General features: G+C 36.7%; 1 protein-coding gene across 1 annotated transcript; it reads right to left on the reverse strand.

Moving 5' to 3' along the window:
- Nucleotides 1–1622: 1622 nt before the first annotated feature.
- CkIIalpha (casein kinase II subunit alpha) lies at nt 1623–26024 on the reverse strand. Its single transcript, XM_075291083.1, has 2 exons — nt 25538–26024; nt 1623–2995 (listed from the first exon to the last, which is right to left on the reverse strand). Exon 2 carries the CDS (start codon nt 2905–2907, stop codon nt 1897–1899), a length of 1011 nt encoding a protein of 336 aa, XP_075147198.1. The 5' UTR covers nt 2908–2995; nt 25538–26024; the 3' UTR covers nt 1623–1896.
- Nucleotides 26025–26619: the final 595 nt, after the last annotated feature.

Consider the following 26619-nt stretch of genomic DNA (forward strand, 5'->3'; position numbering starts at 1 on the left):
AAATATGTTTATTATTTTATTTGTTTTAAAAGCTTTAAATTGGCTGATGGTAAATTGGATGGTGTTCGCGTACATTTCTTCTAATTTTAGCAAAGAGAAAAAATCCATATTTACTATCTTGCAAGTTTACGTTTTACTGGATTTTATGTTACAATAAGATGGTAAAATATGTTTTTGTGGTGTTTTATAGACCTGACAAATGTAAGCGACTTTTTTTTATCATTATGCGACGTTCACATTATGTGTCCAAGCCATTCAAAGTTCGCGAAGAACACAATTGTTATCTAAGTTTGGTGCTAAATAAAATAAAACATTGGCCTTGAAGGGCTTCTATTAATAATGAATGGAATTGTGCTGTTTTCTTTTCTATGATGTAAATGTGATGACCATAACTGCTATATAAACGGATCTTTGCCAATTTGGTATACATAGCGCATTTTTATAACAATAGATTTGTGGTCAGCTCAGGATTTCTTCATATAGAAAAAGAGTTCCGCAAAGGGTGGAAGCTGGAATAAATACTTGAACAATATAGATTTTCTACCATTTGTCACAATTTGTCTCTACAGTCCAAAGGCATTGAACTACAAACCATTTGCTCCAACCGGTCTTAAATCGTTGGAGTCAGTCTAGCTCATCTAATGGCTGATCTTTAGTTCCTTTTTTCCATTTTTTTGCTGTCCCTTTTGTACCCTTCCCCCTGAATGGCTTCGCCATGGTTCGAAGTTAGGGCTGTCACCCGGGATTAATCCCGAATCCCGGGATTTTTCCGGTTCCCGAAAAACTAATTAAAATTTGTTAAATGTGTGGCCTTTTAGCATTATTTATTAATTGAGTGGAGTTTTCATACAGTGCAAACGACTGTTAGATTTCATACCCGACAAATTTATTATAATACATGAGGTATACTATAAAAAGCACAATTTCATCAAAAATCGACGTAAACGAAAGCAATAATAAAATGTCCTTCGGATATTTTGGATGCCTTGATATTTTAAGAAGTTACTTAGAACCAATGCAATACAAGAGGATTAACACAAGTGTACGAAAATATACTTAATCTAATCCAAATCCTTAAATGTTTTGCCGAATAAGATAGCGATATGAAATTGCTTTGTCATAATTTTTTGTTTTTATTTTCTTGTTCAGTTGTACTAGGCGTTCGTTAAGTTAAGCAATTTGAAATTGCTTTTTAATTTACTCTTGTTCTTTTGTTAAAAAAAAAATAATTAAACTAAATTTAATGTACAACAATTTTTGGGCGCTGTTAATTGTCATTACTTAAAATATTTAAAAAATTCCGAAAATTTCGGTATCCAAAAAAAAAATCCGGGATTCTATATTTTAAAATCCCGAATCCGGGGATTTATAAAAATCCATCCCGAATGATAGCCCTATTCGAAGTGTACGAGAAGATCCATGTTTCATCACTGGCATGTAAAAAATATACAACCATGTCGAAACCAAGCTGCTTATTTTTTTTTTTTATATCGCCATTCCAAAAACACGCCTTCCACGAAGTAGCCATCAACCGTCGTGTAAATCAGATAGCCGTTAATTGCGCAATATAAACTTACGTTGAATGTTGTATATAAGCCATTTTTTAGTTTACACTCATAGGGTTTTATTAAATATCATGATAATAATCGTTTATTATTATTGTATAATATTTTCGTTTTTATGAATATTTTATGATAGTAACAGTCCAAAATATGTAATTTTTAATTTGCCATCTGGTGATACAGCTGCTTCGATTTCTTGTTCATTAATGACGTTTTTCTGTATCGGACGATTATATTATGGCGATTGTAGTTCTATGCTGCTTCATCTTGATATTCTATATCGTATTATTAACCACCACATCCTCTACATAGTTTTTGATTTTGGATTCGATCCCTACTGTTGATTATTCGACTTGATCTGGCCATTAACTATTGGAGCAAAGTATGGATGTGCCATGGCCTCACGGGCGGTTAGTCGTTCTACATGGTCATAACGTAAAAGCTTGTCAAGAAAATCGAGGGCTTCTGGTGACACAAGATGTTGGTTGTCGGAATGGACAAAACGTTCCCATCGTTTGCGAGAGTGCCTCTGTAATATGTCATGGAATCTGGGATCCAATTCAATATTGTACTTATCCAGATATGCGTAGAGCTCTTCAGTGCCCAGCACTTTAGCTATACGGACAAGTTGGTCGTAATTATCGTGACCATGGAAAAATGGTTCTTTGCGAAAAATCATTGAAGCTAACATGCAACCCAAAGACCACATGTCTAATGAATAATCGTACATTTGATAATCAACAAGTAGTTCGGGACCCTTGAAATAGCGTGAAGCTACTCGAACGTTGTATTCTTGGCCAGGGTGGTAGAATTCGGCAAGACCCCAATCAATTAAGCGTAACTTGCGATTTTCATGGTCTATCATCACATTATGGGGTTTTACATCACGGTGCATGATTCCCATACTGTGGCAATAATCTAATGCCTTCAACAATTCAAACAGGTAGTAGCGTATTTCATAATCTGTAAGTGTTTGGTACAACTGTTTAAAATCAGTATTATTAACATGCTCAAAAATTAGGGCAGGAGTGCGTGATACAGGATCTTTCACCACAGCTAACAAAGTAATGATATTTGTTCCACCTCGTAAATTCTCCAAAATTTTAATTTCGCGCTTAATCTTCTTCTTTTTTACAGGTTTTAAGATTTTCACCACACATTTTTCATTATTCGTAATATTTATAGCTTCAAAAACTTCCGAATATTTGCCTCGACCCAGCTTACGAACTAACTGATAGTCATCCTGGTTGGCCCAATCGACTACATAGTTTTCATAGTCCCAATATTCGTCGGGCTTGTGCGCATTAACATCCGTGTAAACACGAGCAGCACTCGGTAACGTCATTCTTAAATTGTAAGGGTATTTCACAATCCCTTTTTCCGACGAAGTTTTCGAATGATCCCAAAGTTCTGGCGAGCGTAGGAAAAAGAACCTGAAAGAAAGGTAATAAAATGTTATATGGCGTCATTTTTTTAAATTCAACATTTGTATCCTGCATCGCTATCTTCATTTAAAAAAAAAAAAAAAAAAACAAAAACTTCGATGATAATAATAGTAGTAAACATTATATAGCATATTTTTATAATAATAAGACATTTTGACAGAGTTTTAGTTATTTATGTATATGGGCAAGTGCAGTAGTAGCCGCTGAAGTGAAAAAATTGATTTCGTTTTTAGGATTTCGGTACCAGCTGGAAAGTTGAACCTTCCCACTTCATATTTATTGGATTGAAGCGCGATTAAGTATATAACCTACTTATATTAATTCGGATTTTATACTGTAACATGAATGAGATAGGACTACAAAATTTGAAATTTTTTGTGTGCAACACAAATATAAATATTCTCAGATTTATTAGAGAGAAATGTATTTTGTTTTTAAGACATCTCACAAAATACAATTTCATTAGATTATCAGGAATAATTTTCTTCGCCCCTCGAAAATTTATTCATATTTTTGATTGCAAACAAGGAATTTATAATATTAATTATGTCTGAACATAAATAAATCATTGCATTTATTCCCGGGTCAATATAGGGCCTGTAATTAACATGGGTATTTATGCAAATTAACTCCCGCAATTCCACGCCTTGTCCTTCCCTATCATTCATAAAAAATTTCATCCATATACACATTCATTGAAGTTTGGAAGAAGCTTGAAGGGAGCTGAGGAGGGAGATCCATATTTATTGATAAGTCTACTTTGTGGTGGAGAGAAATGGAGCAATGTCACTACAACCGCACATGAATGACATAAGCAGCAGAGATATTCCATTCATTCATAATTGATATACGTAAGTTTTACACGTAGTTTTTGTGTTGATGTTTGTTAAAGAATCATTTCGTATAAACAGTAAGTAGGTTAGGTTAAAGTGGCAGCCCGATTAAGATTCAGGCTCACTTAGACTATTCAGTCCATTGTGATACCACATTAACTAAAAGTACCTATTACATATGGGCACTTCTAGTTTTAACCGCTGAACCTTCTTGATTATTTTTCTTTGTTGAACCAACCAGATTGTTCCAAAAACATTAGCAGACTGCTTAAGTTAACGTTTTCCAGATCCGCCAGTAATCTGAAGCTATATGCTCTTAAAAGATGCTTGCGCTTTACACAAAATGCAGGACACTCACACAAGAGGTGTTTAATTGATTCTTTTTCCTCCGCATCATGACAGCTCATACAATAGTCATTATACTTCGCGCCAATAGTTTTTGCAAAATCGCCTATCAGGCAGCGACCCGTTATAGCAGATATCAGGAGTGATATCTGACGTCTCGAGAACATTAGCATATCTAGTGTGCGGTTTAAGTTGAAATGGGGCCATATTTGCTTGGTGTCGTTACAACCCTTGCAATTCTCCCATCGAACAATTGCCATCATAACAGCCTTCTCACGCAGCATGAGCTTGCAGGTAGCTAGGGGCATACCAACAAATTCTAGTTCCCCTGGAATATGTAAGGTAGTCCCTAGCCTTGCCAACTCATCCGCTTCGCAGTTCCCCGGTATGTTCCTATGGCCAGGCACCCATATTAGGTGAATATTGTACTGCTCAGCCATCTCATTGAGAGATTTGCGGCAGTCGATGGCCGTTTTCGAGTTGAGGAACACAGAGTCCAAGGATTTTATTGCAGGTTGACTGTCTGAGTATATATTAATGCCCACATTTTTTGGAACATTACTTCTCAGCCAATTCGCCACCTCTCTTATTGCTAATATTTCAGCCTGAAAAACACTACAGTGATTAGGTAATCTTTTCGCTATTCGAAGTTCCAGATCATTAGAATATACTCCGAACCCCACTTGTCCATCCAATTTGGAGCCATCAGTGTAGAAATCTATATATTCTTTATTCCCCGGGGTCTGTGTGCACCACGCCTCACTGTTGGGAATTAGAGTCTCAAACTTTTTGTCGAAAAGTGGACTCGCCAAAGTGTAATCCACTACGTTAGGCACATCTGGCATTATTTTGAGGACAGAACTGTGACCGTAACCTTTTTCCGACCACAGCGATAGTTCGCGCAACCGCACAGCCGTTGTTGCAGCTGACTGTTTGGCCAAAATGTCTAAAGGCAATAGATGCAGCATGACATTAAGGGAGTCTGTTCCTGTCTTGCTGAATGCGCCTGAAATAAACAAACACGCCATACGCTGAACTTTATCTAAACAAGTCGGTTTCTGAAGTGCCGGCCACCAGACTACAACACCATATAGCATTATAGGTCTAACCACTGCCGTGTATAGCCAATGCACAATTTTTGGTTTTAGTCCCCACTTTTTTCCTATTGCCTTTTTGCACGAGTACAAAGCTACAGTTGCCTTTCTCGCCCTTTCTTCAATATTAAGCTTAAAGTTCAGCTTCCTGTCCAAAATAACGCCAAGGTATTTTGCACAATCACCAAAGGGAATTTCAATACCCCCTAAGGAAATAGGCCTAACCGTGGGAGTTTTGCGATCTTTGCAGTACATGACTAATTGTCTTTGCAGGATTTACCCCAAGACCATTGTCTTTCGCCCATTTCTCAGTCATCCGGAGGGCCCTCTGAATAATATCTCTGATTGTGGATGGGAATTTTCCCCTGACTGCCAGAGCCACATCATCTGCGTATGCCACCACTTTTATCCTTTCTTTTTCTAGAGTAACCAGAAGGCTATTTATAGCAACATTCCAAAGAAGAGGTGATAGAACTCCTCCTTGGGGAGTGACTCTGTTCATATACTTTTGTATGTTTGCTTGTCCTAGTTTGGCTGAAATACGTCTCTTCATTAGCAGTTCGTCTAACAGCCTGAGTATACATGGATCAACATTCAGAGTTGTCAGTCCATTTAATATCGAGCTCGGATGGACATTATTGAACGCCCCTTCGATGTCTAGAAACGCCACGATTGTGTATTCTTTGACAGATAGTGAGCTTTCAATAAAGCTGACTAGTTTATGTAGTGCGGTCTCAGTAGACCTGCCTTTCGAGTATGCATGCTGTCGTTTCGAGAGCAAACTTGAATCTACGCTAGTTCTAATATAAATATCTATCATCCTCTCCAGAGTCTTAAGTAGGAATGAGGATAAGCCGATTGGTCGGAAATCCTTCGCCCTCGAGTGAGAGGCTTTTCCCGCTTTAGGTATGAAAACGACTTTTGTTTCCCTCCACTTTCCTGGGATATATGATAAGTTGATGCATCCTTTATATATCACCGACAACTAGGGGATAATTTTGTCAGTTACAGCTTGTAACTCTGCCGGAGTAATTCCATCAGGTCCGGGGGAGTTGAATGGTCCCAAGCTATTTAGCGCCCATCTTATTCTAGTTTCCGATACAATTTCCTCGATATTTTTGTGAGAGAAGGCTGTTGATAGTATTTGGAAAAAGTGAAAACAACAGCCTTCTCTCACAAAAATATGGACAGACTTAAAAAATCATGTAGCGAATGTGATTGTTAGAATTTTAAAACAGTAGGCTCTCAAATTGTTCTAGCAAAAACACATGCACTTTGCATAACGCAGAAAATGCCGTAGTGCAAACAACGAAGATGTATACAAAGGTACCGTTAGAAATTTACAGATAAACAGGTTTTGTGTTCTAAATGCCTTATAAATTAATTTCGTAGATGTGAATAACGATGTGCATGTGGTTTTGATCGGACATCATAACAACACAACAAAAACTATTTGGTGGTGTGTAGGGTGACCTATTGACTTTTTAAAATCTCTGTAACTTTTTTGTTTATGAATATAAGTTTTGCTGCAAGTAGAGGATGCTGATGAGGAATGTGGTAATTCCGAAACAGCTGTACATCCAACCATCTTGCAGTCTATAGGGCTTTGCCCAAATAAATTTGACAAGCATACTTTTCCTCTGTTGGTTAAGCTACACTTGTAGTTTAGTCAATGCATGGCTTTAAGCTGAGATCAAAAAAAAAAAAAAAACAACAATAACGATTGAAGAGAAGCCAACAATAACAAACAAAACGAATAAGTAATTACTTCAAAAGCAAAAGTTTCATATTTTGCTAAGATCTTTATAATGGTTATAAGAAATGGGCATCATAGGGGCATACGAAGCGAAATAAAGAAATTAAATTTGACGCCGGAGTCAAAAATGACCAATGCACGAAATATAGCCCCTGATCGACCAAGAACAACGATATGCGTTTCTTTACGATCGGACTTCAAATGACGACACAGCACAATAAATTGTATTTCGGGGGGTCGTATGGTGCACGACAAAAAAAACTTTGGTGTTCTGAATTTGTCTTCGAATATGCTACAAAACTGGGGGGTGACCGCATCAACTTTTTTTCCTTTAGGCCACCGTGGTGCAATGGTTAGCATGCCCGCCTTGCATACACAAGGTCGTGGGTTCGATTCCTGCTACGACCGAACACCAAAAAGTTTTTCAGCGGTGGATTATCCCACCTCAGTAATGCTGGTGACATTTCTGAGGGTTTCAAAGCTTCTCTAAGCGGTTTCACTGGAATGTGGAACGCCGTTCGGACTCGGCTATAAAAAGGAGGTCCCTTGTCATTGAGCTTAGCATGGAATCGGGCAGCACTCAGTGATAAGAGAGAAGTTCACCACTGTGGTATCACAATGGACTGAATAGTCTAAGTGAGCCTGATACATCGGGCGGCCACATAACCTAACCTAACCTAACCTAGGCCGTGACCCTATCTAATGTGCATTCGCATCGCATCCCATTATGAGTTTCGTCTTTGTTTTCAGTGACTCCTCAACGGCACATGTCTTAAAGGCATATGTCATGTCCCATGTAGACCGAAGATACCCAATATTTGCATTTGGCTATTTCTAAACTGGCAACGACAGTGTCTGTATTGCACATTGAAGGAAGCAGAAACAAGTTGAGCTCGTTTTTAGCAATTGTTGATTTACATCATTACCAGTATACTGCAATAGTTTGGACCCCGGAGTACTTAATTCACATATTTTGTTTCTATAAACATATGGTTCTTGAATAAGAACTATATCTATGTCCCCTTTCATCAGGAGAACTTTTAAGGCAGCACATGCAGCCTTACAATGATGAAGATTTATCTGGAGGATCCGTAGGACCATCGAGATTTTCAACAACCGTCACATCAGCCGCTTCAATCGAGTCATCAAGAATGCTCTCTTCAGAGATCTCGGTGACTCTCGTAATAACCATAGGTTCAACTTTGGTGAGTTCTGAGGCAATAGAAACCTCCTCTAGCATACGGTGTCTATCCATGTCTTCAACTTTGGTATCTCCCTCGACTTCGCAAGAGGATCCGCTTACTTCTGATTCAGACAGAGGCTTGTCCATTTCTGAATCCTTTAGCTGATCGTTTTTATATACCTTCATTTGGATATAATGAAAGCCATAACATACACGGCCCTGGGACTTTGCTAGATGTGGCAAAGACTGAGTGTTCAATATAAACACTGCATGCCGTCTTGTCCATCCACTTCATCCAAACGGCCAACCTTCCAATCAGCTGTTGGAAGATCTGGATTGCATCGTTTCAGTCTAATTAAAATAGATTCAGGGTCAGAAGGGTTTGCAGGTATCCACGCATGTGCTCTAGGTCTAGCCGGTATGTCTTTCTTCTCGACTAACTCTAGAGCAGCTCCTTCCCAAACTTCACCAATTAGTATCAGAGCAGCTTTAAAACATTCTATAGACCTCTGGTCCTCAAATGCGACTAGCTTAAATCGTCCTTGATACCAACCAGCCTCTTGGTGTCGAGGATCTGGGCCGGGAAACTTGTCCAGCACCTGTGAGTAGACGACAGACAGAGCATTCTCAATTTCCCCCATTTTTGCTTTGGAACCATACCGTCCAATGCTCCTTTATTAATTATAGCCATCACAAGGCTGTCTTTAGCAACTGAGGCAAACGATCTTTGATCCCTTTTGGAGGATGGCAGCTCATCCGGCGATCGTTCCCTTTTTCCAGTCTCAAGAATTCCTTGAGCCCATTTTAAGGAATCGCTTTGTTTAGCCGACAGCGTGCTTGGGTCGACTGATCCTAACTACTTTAGGATAAACAAAGCATTTCCGCGTTCCTTGAATCTCTTTCGTGAGGGATTACATCCTTTTGAAGTCGTTACCTTAGAAAAAGTTCGACTTGTCATAGTGTCGCCACCTGTCGACCCGTCTACAGGTCGACTAATTGGGCCTAACTCTTGGTCATTGCCCAGATTTATAACTCCAGTCGATACCCGTCCACTGGGCCCTGAAGTTAGCAACCCAGTGGATGACTTGGAATTTCGCTGCATGGTGGCTTAATACCCCACCACACTTGAAATTCTTAGTAGGTACCTATTACGATGAGTTTATCCGCTATTGAAAAACACGTCCGTTCCGTTCGACGGTTGAATAGAGAAGTAGAAAATACCAAAAGAATAGTGGGGGGAAAAGTAATGTTTGTAAAAGGAGAAAACGAATAGTGATTTATTTGTTGCGTAGAAGTTCCCAATAATAATTATTATTTTTTTAAGTCGTTTAGCGGAAATAATAGCTTTTTTTGTGATTTTTTCATGACTCCTGTAGCGGTTTTTAGCCTTTTTAATTTTTGACATAAAGGGTGATACGGTCAAAATTTGGTCAATATAAACTTGACGTATTTCTTTCAATTTTGCATTTAAAAAACCTGAACACCCCTCATTTTGAAGGTGTGTGTGTGTATAATGTTGCTCCTATTTTGATTTTGGAATTCACTCTTCAGTTGTCAAAATGCCGTCCAAGCAAGAAGAGCAGCGTATCAAAATTTTGCTCGCACATTGCGAATATCCGAGCTACTCGCACGCAAAGCTTGCAAAATCGCTAAAAGTTGCCAAATCAACCGTTACAAATGTAATTAAAGTGTTTGGGGAACGTTTGTCGACAGCCAGGAAGTCTGGATCGGGGGGAAATCGAAAACCGGAAGCCGCTGAGACGACAAAGAGAGTTGCCGGTAGTTTCTAGCGAAACCCTAACCTCTCTCTCCGAGATGCCGCAAATAAGCTGGGTGTATCGTCTACAACCGTGCATCGAGCCAAAAAACGAGCCGGACTATCGACTTACAAGAAGGTAGTGACTCCAAATCGCGATGATAAACAAAATACGACGGCCAAAGCGCGATCCCGGAGGCTGTACACGACGATGCTGACGAAGTTTGACTGCGTGGTAATGGACGACGAAACCTACGTCAAAGCCGACTACAAGCAGCTTCCGGGACAGCAGTTTTATACGGCAAAAGGAAGGGGAAAGGTAGCAGATATTTTCAAGCACATAAAACTGTCAAAGTTCGCAAAGAAATATCTGGTTTGGCAAGCCATCTGTACCTTTGGCTTGAAAAGCAGCATTTTCATAGCTTCCGGGACTGTCAACCAAGAAATTTACGTGAAAGAGTGTTTGAATAAACGTCTGCTGCCCTTCCTGAATAAACACGGTTGTTCCGTACTGTAAAAAGGCCATGGAGTGGTACGCCGCCAACAACGTGCAGGTGGTTCCCAAGGACAAGAACCCTCCCAACACGACAGAGCTCCGCCCAATTGAGAAATACTGGGCTATTGTCAAGCGGAACCTAAAGAAGACCAAAAAAACTGCTAAGGACGAGCAGCAGTTCAAGGCAAACTGGCTTTCTGCGGCGAAGAAGGTGGACAAGGTGGCTGTACAAAATCTGATGGCAGGTGTCAAGCGTGAGGCCCGGCAATTCGGATTTGGAAAAGCGAAAGCCTAACTGAATATTTTTCCTGAATTTTATACTAATTGAACTTGAAAAAGAAATTTAATTTGATTTTTTAAATAAACGATTTCACCGATTTACACGCGTTTTCCCTTGACCAAATTTTGACCGTATCACCCTTTATCTCTATTGAAATATGGACAAAAATTTGTTTTTTTGTTGTTAGTCAATTTAAACATTAACATTGGCAGAGCAGATAGATGACTCCACATTTTGCACGGTGAACGAAGAGGCCCCCACGAGAATTATGGGTGACTGCAGCAGTTCGCCAGATTTATCTTTAGCGTCGCCTGGTCGGGCTTCAACTGGGAAGGCTTCAGAGAATACACCGATCGCCGCTTCAGTGAGCTCCCGTCCCCCTCTCATGTTTATGTTGCCCAGAGGGCGTTCCGGGACATCATCAACGCAGCAGCCGCTCGCTTCATACCCGCTGGTCGAATTGCCCAAGTGAGGTCCAACTTCCCAGCCGAAGCGGCGGGACTCGCAGACGAGCGTGATGAACGCCGTCGTGCTAACCCTGCTGATCCTAGAATCAGAGAACTAAATCTAGAGTAGTAGGATAGTAGACGAGCACAAGAGGAACACTTGGTTAGAGCACCTGAAGCAATGTAACTTAGGCACAGGGACTGGTAAATTGTGGTCAACAGTGAGGATTTCAGTCACCTTTGGCGACGTGACTGTGACTGATCCGAAGAGATGCGCCAAATACTTCAACCGACTGTTTGTCGAGCATCCCGAGAGTGATAGAGCGAAAAGGAGAGCCACTCGTCGCATACGTGGTATCCGAGCCGACGATACACCACAATTTTCCGCAGCCGAAGTTACCAATGTCATCAACAGCGCGAAACCATCTAAGGCGCTGGGCCCCGACGGAATTTCAATGCTAATGCTGAAGCATCTGGGAATACTGGGAGTTGAGTACCTGACCAAACTCCTCAATTTGTCCTTGAAATCACTCATTATACCCGATGTCTGGAAGATGGGAAGAGTGATTCCACTACTGAAGCCAGGCAAAGATTCGAGTAAAGGTGAATCGTACAGACCGATATCCCTTCTCTCGCCAGTAGCCAAGACACTTGAGGCACCACTCCTCCCTAGCCTTGTAGAGAATTTTCCAGCTGCCCACCATCAACATGGATTCCGTAAGGTACACAGTACGACGACAGCCTTACATGCCATTTCGACACATATCAATAGGGGACTTAATCAGCCCAAGCCGTGTCATAGGATGGTCCTCGTGGCGCTTGACATATCGAAAGCGTTCGATACGGTCAACCATGCCACTTTATTCAAGGACATCGAGAACACGTCCCTACCGGCATGAACGATGCGTTGGGTTCTGAATTATATGTGTGGACGCCAGTCGTACGTGGAATTCAGGGACAAGAAGTCAAAACCCCGTAGAGTTAAACAGGGAGTTCCTCTGGGAGGGGTGATATCTCCGACACTGTTTAACCTCTACCTGTCCTCGTTTCCACCCCCTCCTGACGGCGTCGAGATTGTGTCTTATGCGGACGATTGCACAATCATAGCATCCGGGCCCATTGTTGATGACATTTGCGATCGATTAAATGTCTACCTCGCTGATCTTACCAGTTATTTCACTGCAAGAAATTTTAGGATATCTCCCACCAAATCCTCAGCCACAATATTCACTACATGGACGGCGGAAGTACGCAGGCAGTTGAATGTCAGAGTCGATGGCGAAACAATTCCGACAACAAATTACCCCAAGATTCTCGGGGTCACATTCGACAGCCTTTATAAGTCGTCCGCCCATGCCACTGCAATTTGTGATAAGCTCCGCGGTAGAAACAAGGTCCTCAAGTCGCTTGCCGGCAGCACTTGGGGTGCGGACAAAGAAACCTTGTTAACTACATATAAAGCAATTGGCCGGTCAGTGGTAAACTATGCGGCGCCAGTGTGGACACCTCAAACGAGCGATACGCAGTGGAATAACATACAGACCTGTCAGAACGCTGCCCTTAGAACAGCAACAGGATGTCTCCGCAGTACACCCCTGGATCACCTTTATGTTATATATATAGTTTTGCTGCAAGTAGAGGATGCTAATGAGGAATGTGGTAATTCCGAAACGTGCGTCCATCCAACCATCTTGAAGTCTATAGGGCTTTGCCCAAATAAATTTGACAAACATTATTTTCCTCTGTTGGTTAAGCTACACTTGTAGTTTAGTCAATGTATGGTTTTAAGCTGCAATAAAAAACAACAACAATGCTTAAAGAACAAAACCAACAATAACAAAACAAAACGAATGGAAAAAGAAGAGGAGGTACGTTCAAAATAAACCCAGCCAACTGAATTCAAATCGATGATTTGACAGTGGCATAGGAAAAGAGATATGTTTGTTTCGAATTTATTTCGGCATAAGTCGGCTATCAATGTAAAACCTTTTTTCGGAGGGTTCAAGTGTGGTTTTTGTTGGGTTTAATAAATAAACTGCCTGAATTTATTCTGATAATTGGTTGATAGTTTTGCTGCAAGTAGAGGATGCTGATGAGGAATGTGGTAATTCCGAAACGTGCGTCCATCCAACCATCTTGCAGTCTATAGGGCTTTGCACAAATAAATTTGACAAACATTCTTTTCGTCTGTTGGTTAAGCTACACTTGTAGTTTAGTCAATGTATGGTTTTAAGCTGCAATAAAAAACAACAACAATGCTTAAAGAACAAAACCAACAATAACAAAACAAAACGAATATTAAACAACTTAAAAAAAATTAACATGTTTGACTGGAACACTAATTTTTGGCATTTCTTACAAACTATTGTTGATAACACTAACAAAAAGACAAATAGTAGTAGTGCGAGTAGTAATCAATTCCTAATTATCAGTTAATTTTTTTTTTTTGCTTTTTTATATACATATTTCAAATTGTTTTTTAACGTAGTCTACATATTGTAGTTCCCAACGGTGTTTAACCTAAGATATATACTTAGTATTAAGGTGCAACTATATGTCAAGTTTATGCAGTCCTATTTAGTTTTTATTAAATAAAAAACAAAAATTAGAAATCAAATATAAAATAACTCAAATATATAAGTTCAAGGATTAACCCTTCTGTGCGTGATGAGGTCCCGCTGGACCTTTTTGATTTTTATTCATACATAACTTTATCTTTTATATGAATTTCAGCTTGATGGTTTATGACTTCTTGTACTGAAGTGTTTTAAGTTGAAAACTTTAAATTTTTATGTGATTGAATCATTAAATCGGTTTTTATAGGTATTTGAAAAAGTTTAGTGCGATTCTGCGTGATGGGGTCCAATGGGACCTATTACTAATTACATTAGTGGTTTAGCACAGTTTAAAAAGCAGTGTAAAGATATTGCGATTTTCGTATTTGGAACAATTAATAACACTAACATCCTTTCGGAAAATACCGTTATTTGGAAGAATTTGTCATTTTTGAAGTTTCCATTGGTTTCGTTGCTTGGTAGTACATAATTTTATGTCTTCCGTTGATATATCCAATATAGTGAGAGTAAAAGTGCAAAAAAAGTTATTTGAACTTCATGGAAATCGTGGTCGAAATAAGTTTTTATATTTCTATACATTTTCCAGACCTATCGGCTCCTGGAATTTGGCAAGATGTGCCTCAATTTGGACCAAGTTTGAAACAACCACTGTGCACATAATACTGCGAGCAAAACGAACGCCACTAAAAAAAATCGTATTGTTTTTCCTTCAAAAATCCAGTTTGTTAAGAACATTCAACTACAAAAACAATATATTGGGCCACTAGTATACTAATCAAAAATTTTAACATTATCTGTATCCTATTAAAAATTAAATAAAACTCTATATTTACAACCAAATGTTTATATATGCAATTTGTGCATTATAGAAGAGTACACCTACAGTAAATGATCGAAAAATATCGTAGGGATAACCTCTCTACCATCCTTTTTTTTATTGTAGGTCCCACGGGACCTCATCACGCTGGTATCGCTTCCAGTGTTATCACATACACAAGGGTTAAAAATTGTTAACATAAAAATATATATTATTTCAAATATTAAATTTTTAGTTGCAAATAATTAAACTTATTGGTTAATAACCTGCGTTAGTAGAAATTTGAGAGTAGTAATCAATTCCTAAATTTTTATATTTATATATCAAATTGTTTTTGTAACGTAGTCTACATATAGTAGTAAGATATATACTTAGTAATAAGGTGTAATAATGTCAAGTTTTTGCAGTCCTTGATTGTAGTCCTAATTATTTTTATAATTTTTTTTAAGTAAATTTAATGTAATTCTTTATTTTGAGTATCCCTGTAACCGTATTTGGTTAAAATTTGTCAACTCTAGCCATGTATAGTCGCTAAAACTTTTGCTCCGCCGGGAAAATTATTTTAAACTGGTAAAATAGAGCTTTTTAGTATTGATTCTGCTATATACTGCATCCTGAATTGTTTGCTACCTATTGTTTATCATTTTTGATTGGTGTCACTGCTGCTTTTTGGAGTTTTGCCTAAAATGCTATGCTGTGCATGAAATTGCTATTGCTAAAACGAAGTATAAAATGGGGTGCACTGGATGTTCAAGCTTCTTTCATCTGGATTGCGTAAATATTACTGAAAATGAGGCTCGATCCAACAAAATGCTCCGATATACTTGTGCTAAATGTGTTGGTGGTGGATCTAATGGTGTTGTTGATCATGGTGATTGTGGTGTTCCTGAGGGTGGTGTTGTTAATGTTGGCGGTATTATTTGTGCTGGCAATGCTGTTGGTGTTAGGCATGCCCAATGCAGCAAAAATGATGGAAAAGTAATGGAGCGTATAGATGAAGTGGCTCGTTAGTTGAAACTTGAAATGCAACAACAAGAATGCCTTATATGGACATTTTTCTGCCTAACACTAATACTAACCTATACACACTATTTTCATTATACTATCTGTCGCTTTTGCTGCATTTTTGTTTTCATTTTTAATGATTATGATAAAATATTTCTATATTTGTAATTATAATTGTTGATTTGTAATTGTAACTTTAAATGATTCGAAATTGTAAATAGTACCAACATTAATCACATACTGTAATTTAAAAGATTTTGTATATCTTGTAGTATGTGAATGAATAAAATAAATAAATAAAATAAAATAAGTATCAAACTGCTTCAATGAAATTAAGGATTTGCAAGTTGATATTGCTAAATGCAATCATTCTATCATTGAATTAAAACGGAGCGTAACAGGTTGTTGAAAAAGTTTATCTGACATTGAGAAGAAGTTGATGAAGAAAATTCAAGCATTGGAGAGTCAAAACGAAGGAAAGCAAAGACGTCTCAACCGGGCAAATGTTATTATTAATGGTCTACCCCGTGGTATCAAGAATCTCAGAGAAACGGTTGTTCGAGTATTCAGCGCATGTAAACTTGATATTACTATTACTGATTTACAGCACTGTTGCTACCTTCCTGGTGGCAAATCAATACTTGTAAAATTCAATAATGTACATACACGAGATACTCTGATGTATAAATATGTGAAAGCTGGTCCCATTCTGTTAAAAAATGTTATGGATAATTGCCAACGAACCTCACGTATCTACATTGATGATCATCTCACCCCGTCTGCCTCAAAACTCATGTATGTTTGCAGACAACTTTTTAAGGGTAAGCTACTGAAGAAGTATGTCTTAATAAACCGTGACACGCCTAAAGTGCTTGCTGTATTTCCGGATGGTAAAGAGGCTACGCTTGACTATGATCAATGTCTTAATTTGTGTAACGATCTGAATAATGCTGGTACAGCGATACCTCCCTCATAAAGTTATGATCTCTATTGACTTTGTTGTCGCCAATAAGTTTTTCTTTATTTATTTATTTATTTATTTTTTAACCTTTTTATTTTAATTTCTCTGGTTTTTATTATGAAAATTCATCCTCACTCTCAACATATTGTCATTTTTTATCATATTAGTCACTGAAATTTTACATACTAAGTTATATCATTAGCTCCCCAGCCTTTTTGTCATACTATGACTCTTAATCTAAATCTTGGTCCAGTTATAAGTGATGTACAATTTTTTAAAGATACATTTTTTGACTTATCAGATAAATTTAAATATGCGCATTTGAACTTTCAAAGTATACGTCTCTCCCGGGACAACAACAAGTTATGTGAGCTTAAAAGTATGTTAGTAGGTAGTAATATTGACGTGTTTGCAATCTCTGAAACATGGCAGAATGCTACTGTTTCGAACAAATCATTATCTATACCAGGTTATGAGATTATTAGAAACGACCGTCTAAATAGAGTTGGCGGAGGAGTAGCTATCTACTTACGCGATGGTTTGAAATACTATGTTGTTTTTCGATCTACTGAATATGGTGCTTGTGAGTCCTTGTGTGTTGAACTGCAGCTATGCTCGACTATCTTCCTCTTTTGTGTCGTATAGCTTCCACATGGCAACATTGAGACATTCCGCAGTGGCCATAGTAGCATATTTGAAAGGTATACCGATATTTTGGTAGTAGGTGACTTTGTTATTTATTTCGTGTCACGGATCCGTTGGCGATAAGAGATTTGTGCAGGGGCATGGGATTTTCAATAATTCACAATTCGTTGCCGACGCACTATGATGTCGCTCATAACTCGACATCCCTTATTGATTTTTGCCTGACTAATATCCCTCATTTATGGAGATTCTCTTCACAGGGCCAATGTCCTGGTATTTCACATCACTCTATGATTTTTGGATCTATTGACTTGCCAGTAGTTCATTGTGCCAGCAATATACAGTATAGGGACTATATAAACGTTGATTGGAATGGTATTTTTCAGTATTTGATTAGTTATGACTTCAGCCAACTATACCTGACATGTGATGTTGATTACCAACTTTCTATTAAATATAGTCCTTCGTGACTTATTTGAATTTGTTCCAATTGTTACGAAACGTACTATTCCCAACAATGATGGTTGGTTGAAATCTGACTCTATAGCACAAGCTCGGTCTTTAAGGGACATTGCTTATCTTGAATTGCGACGAAATCCCTCTATGGAGAATAAGGCCATGTATAGAAAGTATAGGAACCGTGCCAAAGCTGTGATAAGGAACGAGAGAAGGAAGTTCTTCGATGCTAAATTCAGTCATATGGATGGTACACAGATTTGGAAAACTCTTCACTCATTTGGCTGTCTCAATGATGATGTAGTTGCGCCTGATATCGATGTTAATAGTGTTAATGACTACTTCTGCGATTCTCAGCCTACCTACATTGGCCTTCCAATGACGACTGATCTTGATTCAGGTAGGGACATGTTTCAATTTTCTTGCATATTTGAGGTTGATTTACTGAAAGCGTTGGCTAAGGTCAGATCCGGAGCGGTTGGTGTGGATTGTATTCCAATAAGATTTCTTCGTCTTATTTTTCCCTACATTTCTCGACATTTACTTCACTTTATTAATTGTATTTTTACCCCCTCATCCTACCCACAGATGTGGAAAACGGCCCGTGTTGTTCCAGTACCTAAAAAGGGTGATTCGTTTGAATTATCAAACCTCAGACCTATTAGATCGAAGATAGTGGAACATATATTGTGCAACAAGTTTAGGTTTTCTCTGACTGCGGCTAAATTAATATCATCTTATTTGCATGATCGATCACAGTTTGTTGCGATTGGGTCCAGGGAGTCGTCGGTCCGACATGTTTTTGGGGGGGTTCCGCAAGGGTCTGTCCTAGGACCGTTATTATTTATTATGTATATGAAAGATGTAACTGATTCGATTGTATCATCTGAATGCAACTTTTTTGCTTATGCTGATGACATTCATGTATTTTTTAGGAGTAGCGATATGTCACGGCTAGAGGCTAGTGTTAACGTGACTCTGGGGGATCTTGCGGCCTGGCTGAGTAGAAATGGACTTAATATTAATGTTAGTAAGTCTAATGTCATTCTATTTAATGATCATGGACGAGGCAATATTAGGATATGTATTGGTACAACTTCTGTCAATTGTTTTAATGAGATGAGGTGCTTGGGTGTTGTCATTGACCACAGGTTGGAGTTTGGCACTCACATAGGTGGGATCCTCTCCAGGGTTATGTTTAAATTGCGTAGACTATATTGCGTAGATGCGTATTTGCCTCGATATATTCGCCAGAGAGTTGCAATGGCTCTTCTTATGCCCCATGTTAATTACTGCATTGAGATTATATCTGCAACATCTGGCCTCCAGCTTTCAAGGATAGAAAATGCAGTTAAATCAATAGTTCGATATGTTCATGGTCTCAGGAAATATGATCATGTATCCGTTTATGTTAGTAGCTTTCTTAGCCTTCCATTTGCGCGCTATGTTGATCTCCGGTTGCTTCAATGTTTTTATAGAGTTGTGACACCACATGGTTCTTCTCTTCTCCGCCCCATGTTCAATTTCTGTAGATCGTCGAGGAATCCACAACTTCTCATTCCACGTATTTCATCCATGCATTATGATAGGTCATTTGTTGTAAGAGTTTCTAGACTTTGGAATCATCTTCCGTTGTACCTTAGAAATTTTTCTTTTACTAATAATGTTTTTAATGTCAGATGTATTGAATTTCTATTACAGTAACCGATAATGTTTCTTTAATATATCACTTATAACTTGTCTATTGTAATTTTTGTTGTCTTTTTTTTAGTTTAACTATATTAAAATGGCTTGGGACCTTAGTCACTTATATTTACTTACTTTATTTTTATTTATACATATATTTTTTTATTTTGGTATTTTTATATAAAAGGGATGTGTATATATTTTTTTATCTATTTTACACCTCGGGTAGTAAGAAAAAGTGTGGGTTCATCAAAACATCATTTAGTATTTGTCGTTCCTATGCGTTTGGAGTATAATTAACCTTTCATCCAAAGCATTATTTATTTTATTTTGAAATATACTCATATAAAAAGACTGCTGTTAATAGGAAACTGGAAACTACTGTTTTGTTCGGTAAACAAAAAAGTGCTGTTTTGGCAGTTTTTCTGCTAAAGTAGCAAACAATCTGTTAGTTTGGAATTACAGACATACTGCCCAAAAGTTAGTAGTTTGCTTAAATAATAGAACTTTAAACATTAAAAAACATTTAGTAGATTTTGATTATGCAATAACATTTCTGAACAAGTCGCCCTTTTTAATATATGTCCCACGCGGACATAGTAATTTACATTCTAGTTAAAACATTTTTAATCGCGGGAAACGTTTCCTTCAAAAGAGCAATGGTTTTGTTGCTTGTCGTAATTGTAAAAAGCAAACGTTGCCCAGATCACCAAACAGTCGTACCTTGAAGATGGGGGCTTCTCAACAATACCTTCTTGGTTTTCTAAGTAATTGTGCTTATTGACGCAGGCACCGAAGTGGAATGAGCCTCATTAGTCAAGATGATTTTAATATTTATATAGTAAATTTAATTTCACGGGTTCAATCCCAGTTCCGACCAACACCAAAATTTTTTCGGCGGTGTAATGTTGGTGACATTTCTGCTTCAAAGATTTTCTAAGTTGTTTCACCGCTACGTGAAATGCCGATCGAACTCGATTATAACAAGCAGGCAGTGATAAGTGAGATGTTGATCACTGTGATATCATGATGGTCTGAATTGTATGAATGAGCCTAAAATAACAGCCTATCGCTATACCTAACCTAATCCCGAATACACTTTAAATGTGAGTATTAAAAGCAACATAAAATTATATGGCAATTTTTATTGCAACTTGAAGAAGAATGATCCAAAACAATCCTAATACTTGCTTACATAGTTCAATATAAATCCTATATTTGTCTAATAATTGTTTTTTACTTTAATTTCATTGCAGATTGCCTTAACGCTGTAATATTTTAGTCGCGTGTCGAAGTCCAAAGCAGAAAAAACAAACGAAAAAACCCCTGGACAGCACTCTAACTCAACTGTCAATACCTCTAAAATAGCTTTGATGGATCAATCAATTTAAATATATTTATTATGCATATACTTTTAGTTTGTATTATTAAATAAAACAATTGATCTCATTTTATATACAAATTATGGGTTTTTATGTGTTGAAAGATCTCGAAAGATACAATTGTATCAAATAATATACAATTATATCAAATTAGATCTGATTAGATGTGTCTCATTTTTGAGATCTGAACAGATCCAATTTCATAGTATTTAGATCTGACCAGATATAACCATTTTTCGGATCTGCTCAGATCTGACCATATATTGGCTCAGATCTAACCATACCAAATCAGATCCCCCAATTTTTACAAGCCCATGTAAAAATTGAGAGATCGAATCATGTCTAATAATATCAAAGTATATATAATTATATCTGCTCAGATATGGTTGTAGATATAAATGGATCTACAGATATATGTTATGTATAGTGTTATATATGATTAGATCCGATTCAAGATCTCATTATATATGTTGTTATATCTATTTATATCAGTCATATCTGGTAAGATCTAATTGTATATCTTCATATATGACATCATATCTAATTATATATACTATATATAGCCCCATATCTAATTATATATATCGCACTAAATCATGAACCAGTTCTGTAAAACGGATAAAAAAAATATATGTATATGTTTGTGTTTCAAAATAATGTGTTTGTTACGAGAATATTAACATGATATACTTGGTTACAAGCACGTATGTTTGGTCGCACATCAAAACAAATTATGAACATAACCAATCTTTATATGTTGTGACAGTTTCAAGATACCTTTTTAAATATAATTTTGAAGTGTCTTCATAAAATGCTTAACTTTCAGCCACAACTGTCTTTTTGTTTTCAAAAATGGCACCCCATAACTATCACCATTAGCAACGCCTGTTGTTATTAAATTGGAAAAAATATATCAAATATTTGATAATGCGAGTTTGATATTTTTATTTCATATAAAAATCAAATATTTTCTCATTTTTCGAAGAAGATAAAAGAATAAGAGAAGCTGTGATAAGGTAAGTTTATTGTTTTGTTGCTATTTTTATATATTGAATATTTTCTCTTTTTTAGGAGGATGAAGTTGGTAGTCCAGGAAAAGATCAAAAGGAGACAGTGAAGCAACGTAAAGATTTGTGACCAACCATATCCGAAGTTGCGATAGAAGGAAGTATTATCCAATATCAAAAAGAATACAAATTTGGAGATGATTTGCATTGTGAACCGGATACATTCCCGTGCAATTATTCATAGTACGGTATTTGGGTCTTCGCATAAACCATTCAATATAGCGTTGGTTTATTGGGAACGAGATGCAAATTTTGGCACTTATATGTATTATTTGCAAATATATTTTTAAATAAACTAATAATTCTTCTGTATATTTTATATTTTTCAGAGTTTTCATTCCGAGTAGCCAAATGAAGGAATTGCGAGACTCATTTAAAGATCTGTTTGCAGAGAGCAATGTACTAATGCCTTGGGAAATTTAAATGCCAGAGCCCTTGGTGGCTATGTATATATATTTTATTTTTGTTGTTTTTTTTTTTTTTTTAATTCTTAGACTTTTATATCTAGACATATATAATGTACATATTTTTGATCCAACTTATAATATTAAATACTCTTTTCATTATAAAACCATAAAATAAATCTTTTTTATTAATTACTGTAATTTCAATAATTTTGGAAATTTGTAGATAAAATTATATATAATTAGATATATTAACCTCTAATTATATCAAATTAGATTTGTTAGATGTGGGCCAAATTTGAGATTTGGTCTGGTATAATTCCTTTAGAATTAAATCTGATCAGATATTACAATTTTTCGGATCTATCCAGGTCTGCCTACATATACTACCATATCTAATCAGATATGGCAGGAGATCTAATAATATCTGGCAAGATCCACAAATTTTTACACGGGCGGTCTCTCAAACTTTTACTTTTATTAATATTAGTTTTCTATGTGACTTTGGCCAAAGTGAAGATGATATAGTTGTAGGCATTTTAGGGTAATTTAAGTATTAATGACTAGTATTGATATCTTTACAATTACTATTAATGTATTACTATTTTTAAGAACAATACGATTTATTGGCCACGGGTTGGATTTAGTGTGGTCAATAGAACGATTTTATTATTATCTAGCTAGCTTGGAATATGAGCTTGTTACAGACCCGGGTACTATATCTCAAGTACCCGGGTCTTGAGATATAGCCCTCGAAAGGGTAAAAAAACAAGCATACTTTTCCTCTGTGGGTTAAGCTACACTTGTAGTTTAGTCAATGCTTGGTTTTAAGCTGAAATCAAAACAACAATAATGATTGAAGAATAAACCAATAATAACAAACAAAACGAATTTTGCACAGCAATAAAGTGTAAGGTCCATATCTCGCGAACTATTAGAAATATTTCTATACGCAAGCGATATATTTGTAGGGGATTACAATTTCTATACACCAAATAATTATGGAAATCGGTTCATAACTGCGGATTTGGCAGCTAAAACAGAATTGTATACAGCCGAGATGACCAACTATAAGCCAGTCCGTGGGACTACTAGGAATCCACAAACTTATAAACTTAGAGGATAACACACCAGATTTCGTACAAAGAAAAAATTATGCTAATATCCTTATCCATTCAAAAGTTGCAGGTTTATTTCCAAAAAAGCGATTTGGAACCACTTTGAGTAGTAAAATGTATGGAGTAAACAATTATTTTTGTCACGGCATATATACTCCTTTTACTCGGAAGATTTTGTTTAGTAATTTCTGGTAGAAAAATTGTATAAGAGAAGTGCATTTTGATATTGCTCTCTTACTACTTTTACCATTTTTGAGGTCGGGGAACAGTTTCTAGTAAAAATTAACAAAAGTAGTAACTAGTAGTATGTAAAGAAACACAACTACTGATTGATGATTCGATAAGTGGAGTAGTTCGGTATTTTGGAGTTTCTTTGAGTTGTGTTAGGCTAGGCTAGGATAGTGGCAGGGCGATATTTCAGGCTCACTTAGACTATTCAGTCCATTGCAATACCACAGTGGTGAACTTCTCTCTTATCACTGAGTGCTGCACGATTCTATATTTAGCTCAAGGACAAGGAACATCCTTTTTATAGTCGAGTCCGAACGACGTTCTAAATTGCTATGAAACCACTTAGAGCATTAAAACACTCAGAAATGTCACCATCATTACTGAGGTGAGATAATCCACCGCTGTGAAAACAAAATAACTAAATATCGATAACATGAATATTTCCTTTTAACTGCTGCGATAACTCATCTAAATACCATAAAGAACTACACCTGAAAAGTATATTTACAATTCTCCAGAAACCTCTTGCAAGATTTGGACATTAGTATTTACGGGCGCTTCCAAAACAGATAGTATTATATCGTACGCTGCAGAGCGAAAATAAAGCTGCTTTGCTTGCCAATATTTCTGGTATGATGCATGCAGATTTAGAAGCAAAAAACGCCAACTCTGCCCCTCAAATTGTATGCATTCTTAGAAAAGATCTTAAAAGATGTATTATCTCAGATCTTCGAAACCGTTCCCATCTAAACAAAAGTAACCCATACTGCGTAGCTCCGATAATCGCACGCTGACTGATAAATACAACTCAAAAACTGAACATAGTACCGATATTTAGTATTGCTGCAATACTGACACTGTGGAACACATTTTAACCCTGGACAGTCATCCTTCGTCAAATTGACGACGCGTAGTTTAATTTTCAATCTAAAATGCATTTTAGTCGATTGGGAAATAATAGATTTAAGTTTTACTAATTCAACTATTTTATGAAATGTTGTTTTATACTAATTAAAACTAAATTGAATAAGAAAATAAATTCAATTTTGGTTCACATATTTGCTCACAATGCAAATTATAACATCTTGAAATAAGCCGTAGTCACAATGACGAAGGATGACGTTAGTGTACAAGAAATAAGGATGACTTTCCAGGGTTAAATTCCTGTTCACATATTAAGTTTAAACATAACAATTGGCTTAATAATAATGGATTGTACATCTTGAAATCTCCTGCAACAGAACATATTAAAAAACCAACAAATTTATCTCAGAAGTGATAATCATAAATTATTTTTTTGTTTTGTCTAGCTGATGGCCTCAGTTGCTAAAGCCTCTATTATTCCCATACCTCTAGTATTCTCATACTCGTCTTATATTTACTATAAATTTAGTATAATATTTGATTAATTGTCCACTATTTTTCCGAAGTGACCATTCACGCAAATTTTGCAAAATGCATTTGTAATTATTACATAAGGAATAACTTGAAAAGCTTAAAGGAAAGCAGTACTATATGGATCTAGTTTTAGAAAAAAAAAATATATAGCGTTCGATAGTCAATGGTCATACTGACCAATTTGATATTGTAACTTAATTATTACAAATCTCGGAAATTGCCGTATTCATTTTAACTACTTGGGTCAAGGTGGAATTAAAAACGATTTTAGTAGATTCCAAGTCGATGGAGTACAATACAGATCTATCGATATTCATTATAATGTTTGACACATTTAGCGGTTCAATCCTTCGTCCCAAAATTGTAACAACTATCCTATTCAAGGGACATATATAGAATCATAAGATTTAGACACAACGCACTGTGATATACAGTAATTTTTATCGTTATAAATTATTAATTGAATTTGCTTCCATTAGTTAAACAGACTTCGTTTAACTTTGCGCATTCTGTTAAAAAATATATATAGTAATTTTTTTGCAAAGGTCATGAGTAGCCACTAAATGAAAACTTAAGGAAATTATAAATAACATACCTTACGTGTTTAGTGTTGTTCTTCTTTCTGATGTGTATTGAGCTGTAAGTGCTATAGGGAACCTCTAAAAGCCGCCGGCTATAATAAATAAGAGGAAATGATACTACACTGCAAAATCGAGCCAGTGAAATGTTTTTTCTATTAGCGGGTTAAAATTTTTACGAGTTTTGGAAATCGGGCCATTCAAGAACAATCCGACCCAACAATCTCTTTACAGGTTTTCCGGCAACGTTTTCCACAGTGTACCGATTTGCAAAATGACAGTGATCATAAACTCATGGAACGATAGTCATCCGTAGCATAAGCCTCTATTAACGATGTTCTTGTAAACGCACATGCAAATGTTGTGAAAATTAAAGTCTCAATGTTTTATTAAACTTTAAATTGTACAAAAAAAAATTTGTACACGATTTTTTGACATGTAACTAGCTTTGAAAATGGCAACCACAACTCCTCGTTTCACTAAAGGATAAAAGAAACAAAAAAATTAAAACTATACCAACTTCTCACTCTCTAAGGGAGAAAAGAGATGACTATGTGATATATAAATACAAAATGGCAGGCGATTGTTTACTCCCGATAACTTGCAATACAAAATTTCGATTTTGGGAAACGTTAAATGCTACGACCTATGACATCGCTAACTTAAAACAGGGTGACACGGACAAAACTAGACGAATGGGCAGAACATCCCAATATCCTGCCTACATTTTTTGAATTTGACGGCACCTTTGAGAATCCCCACCACGTCGAAAAGTCGTATACAATATCGAAAAGTCGTATACAATATCGAAAACTCGTCGCACTATTGCGAAGTTGTACCACGCCAAATTATCGCTAAATTAATATAGGGTGACACAGACAAAATTAGACGGATGGGCAGAACATCCCAATACCCTGCCAATATATTTTTGAATTTGACGGCACTACTGAGAATCCCCACCGCGAACAACATCCAAAACTCGTCAGAAAAGCGCCTTATAAATATGACATTTATACCACTATCAAAAAACATTTAACATATTTTTTTCATTACTAATAGAATGATGTTGATTTACAAGTGGCAAGTAATGTGCTTTACA

The sequence above is a fragment of the Haematobia irritans genome, chromosome 1 (assembly GCF_050003625.1).
Source record: "Haematobia irritans isolate KBUSLIRL chromosome 1, ASM5000362v1, whole genome shotgun sequence".
Lineage (NCBI taxonomy): Eukaryota > Metazoa > Arthropoda > Insecta > Diptera > Muscidae > Haematobia > Haematobia irritans.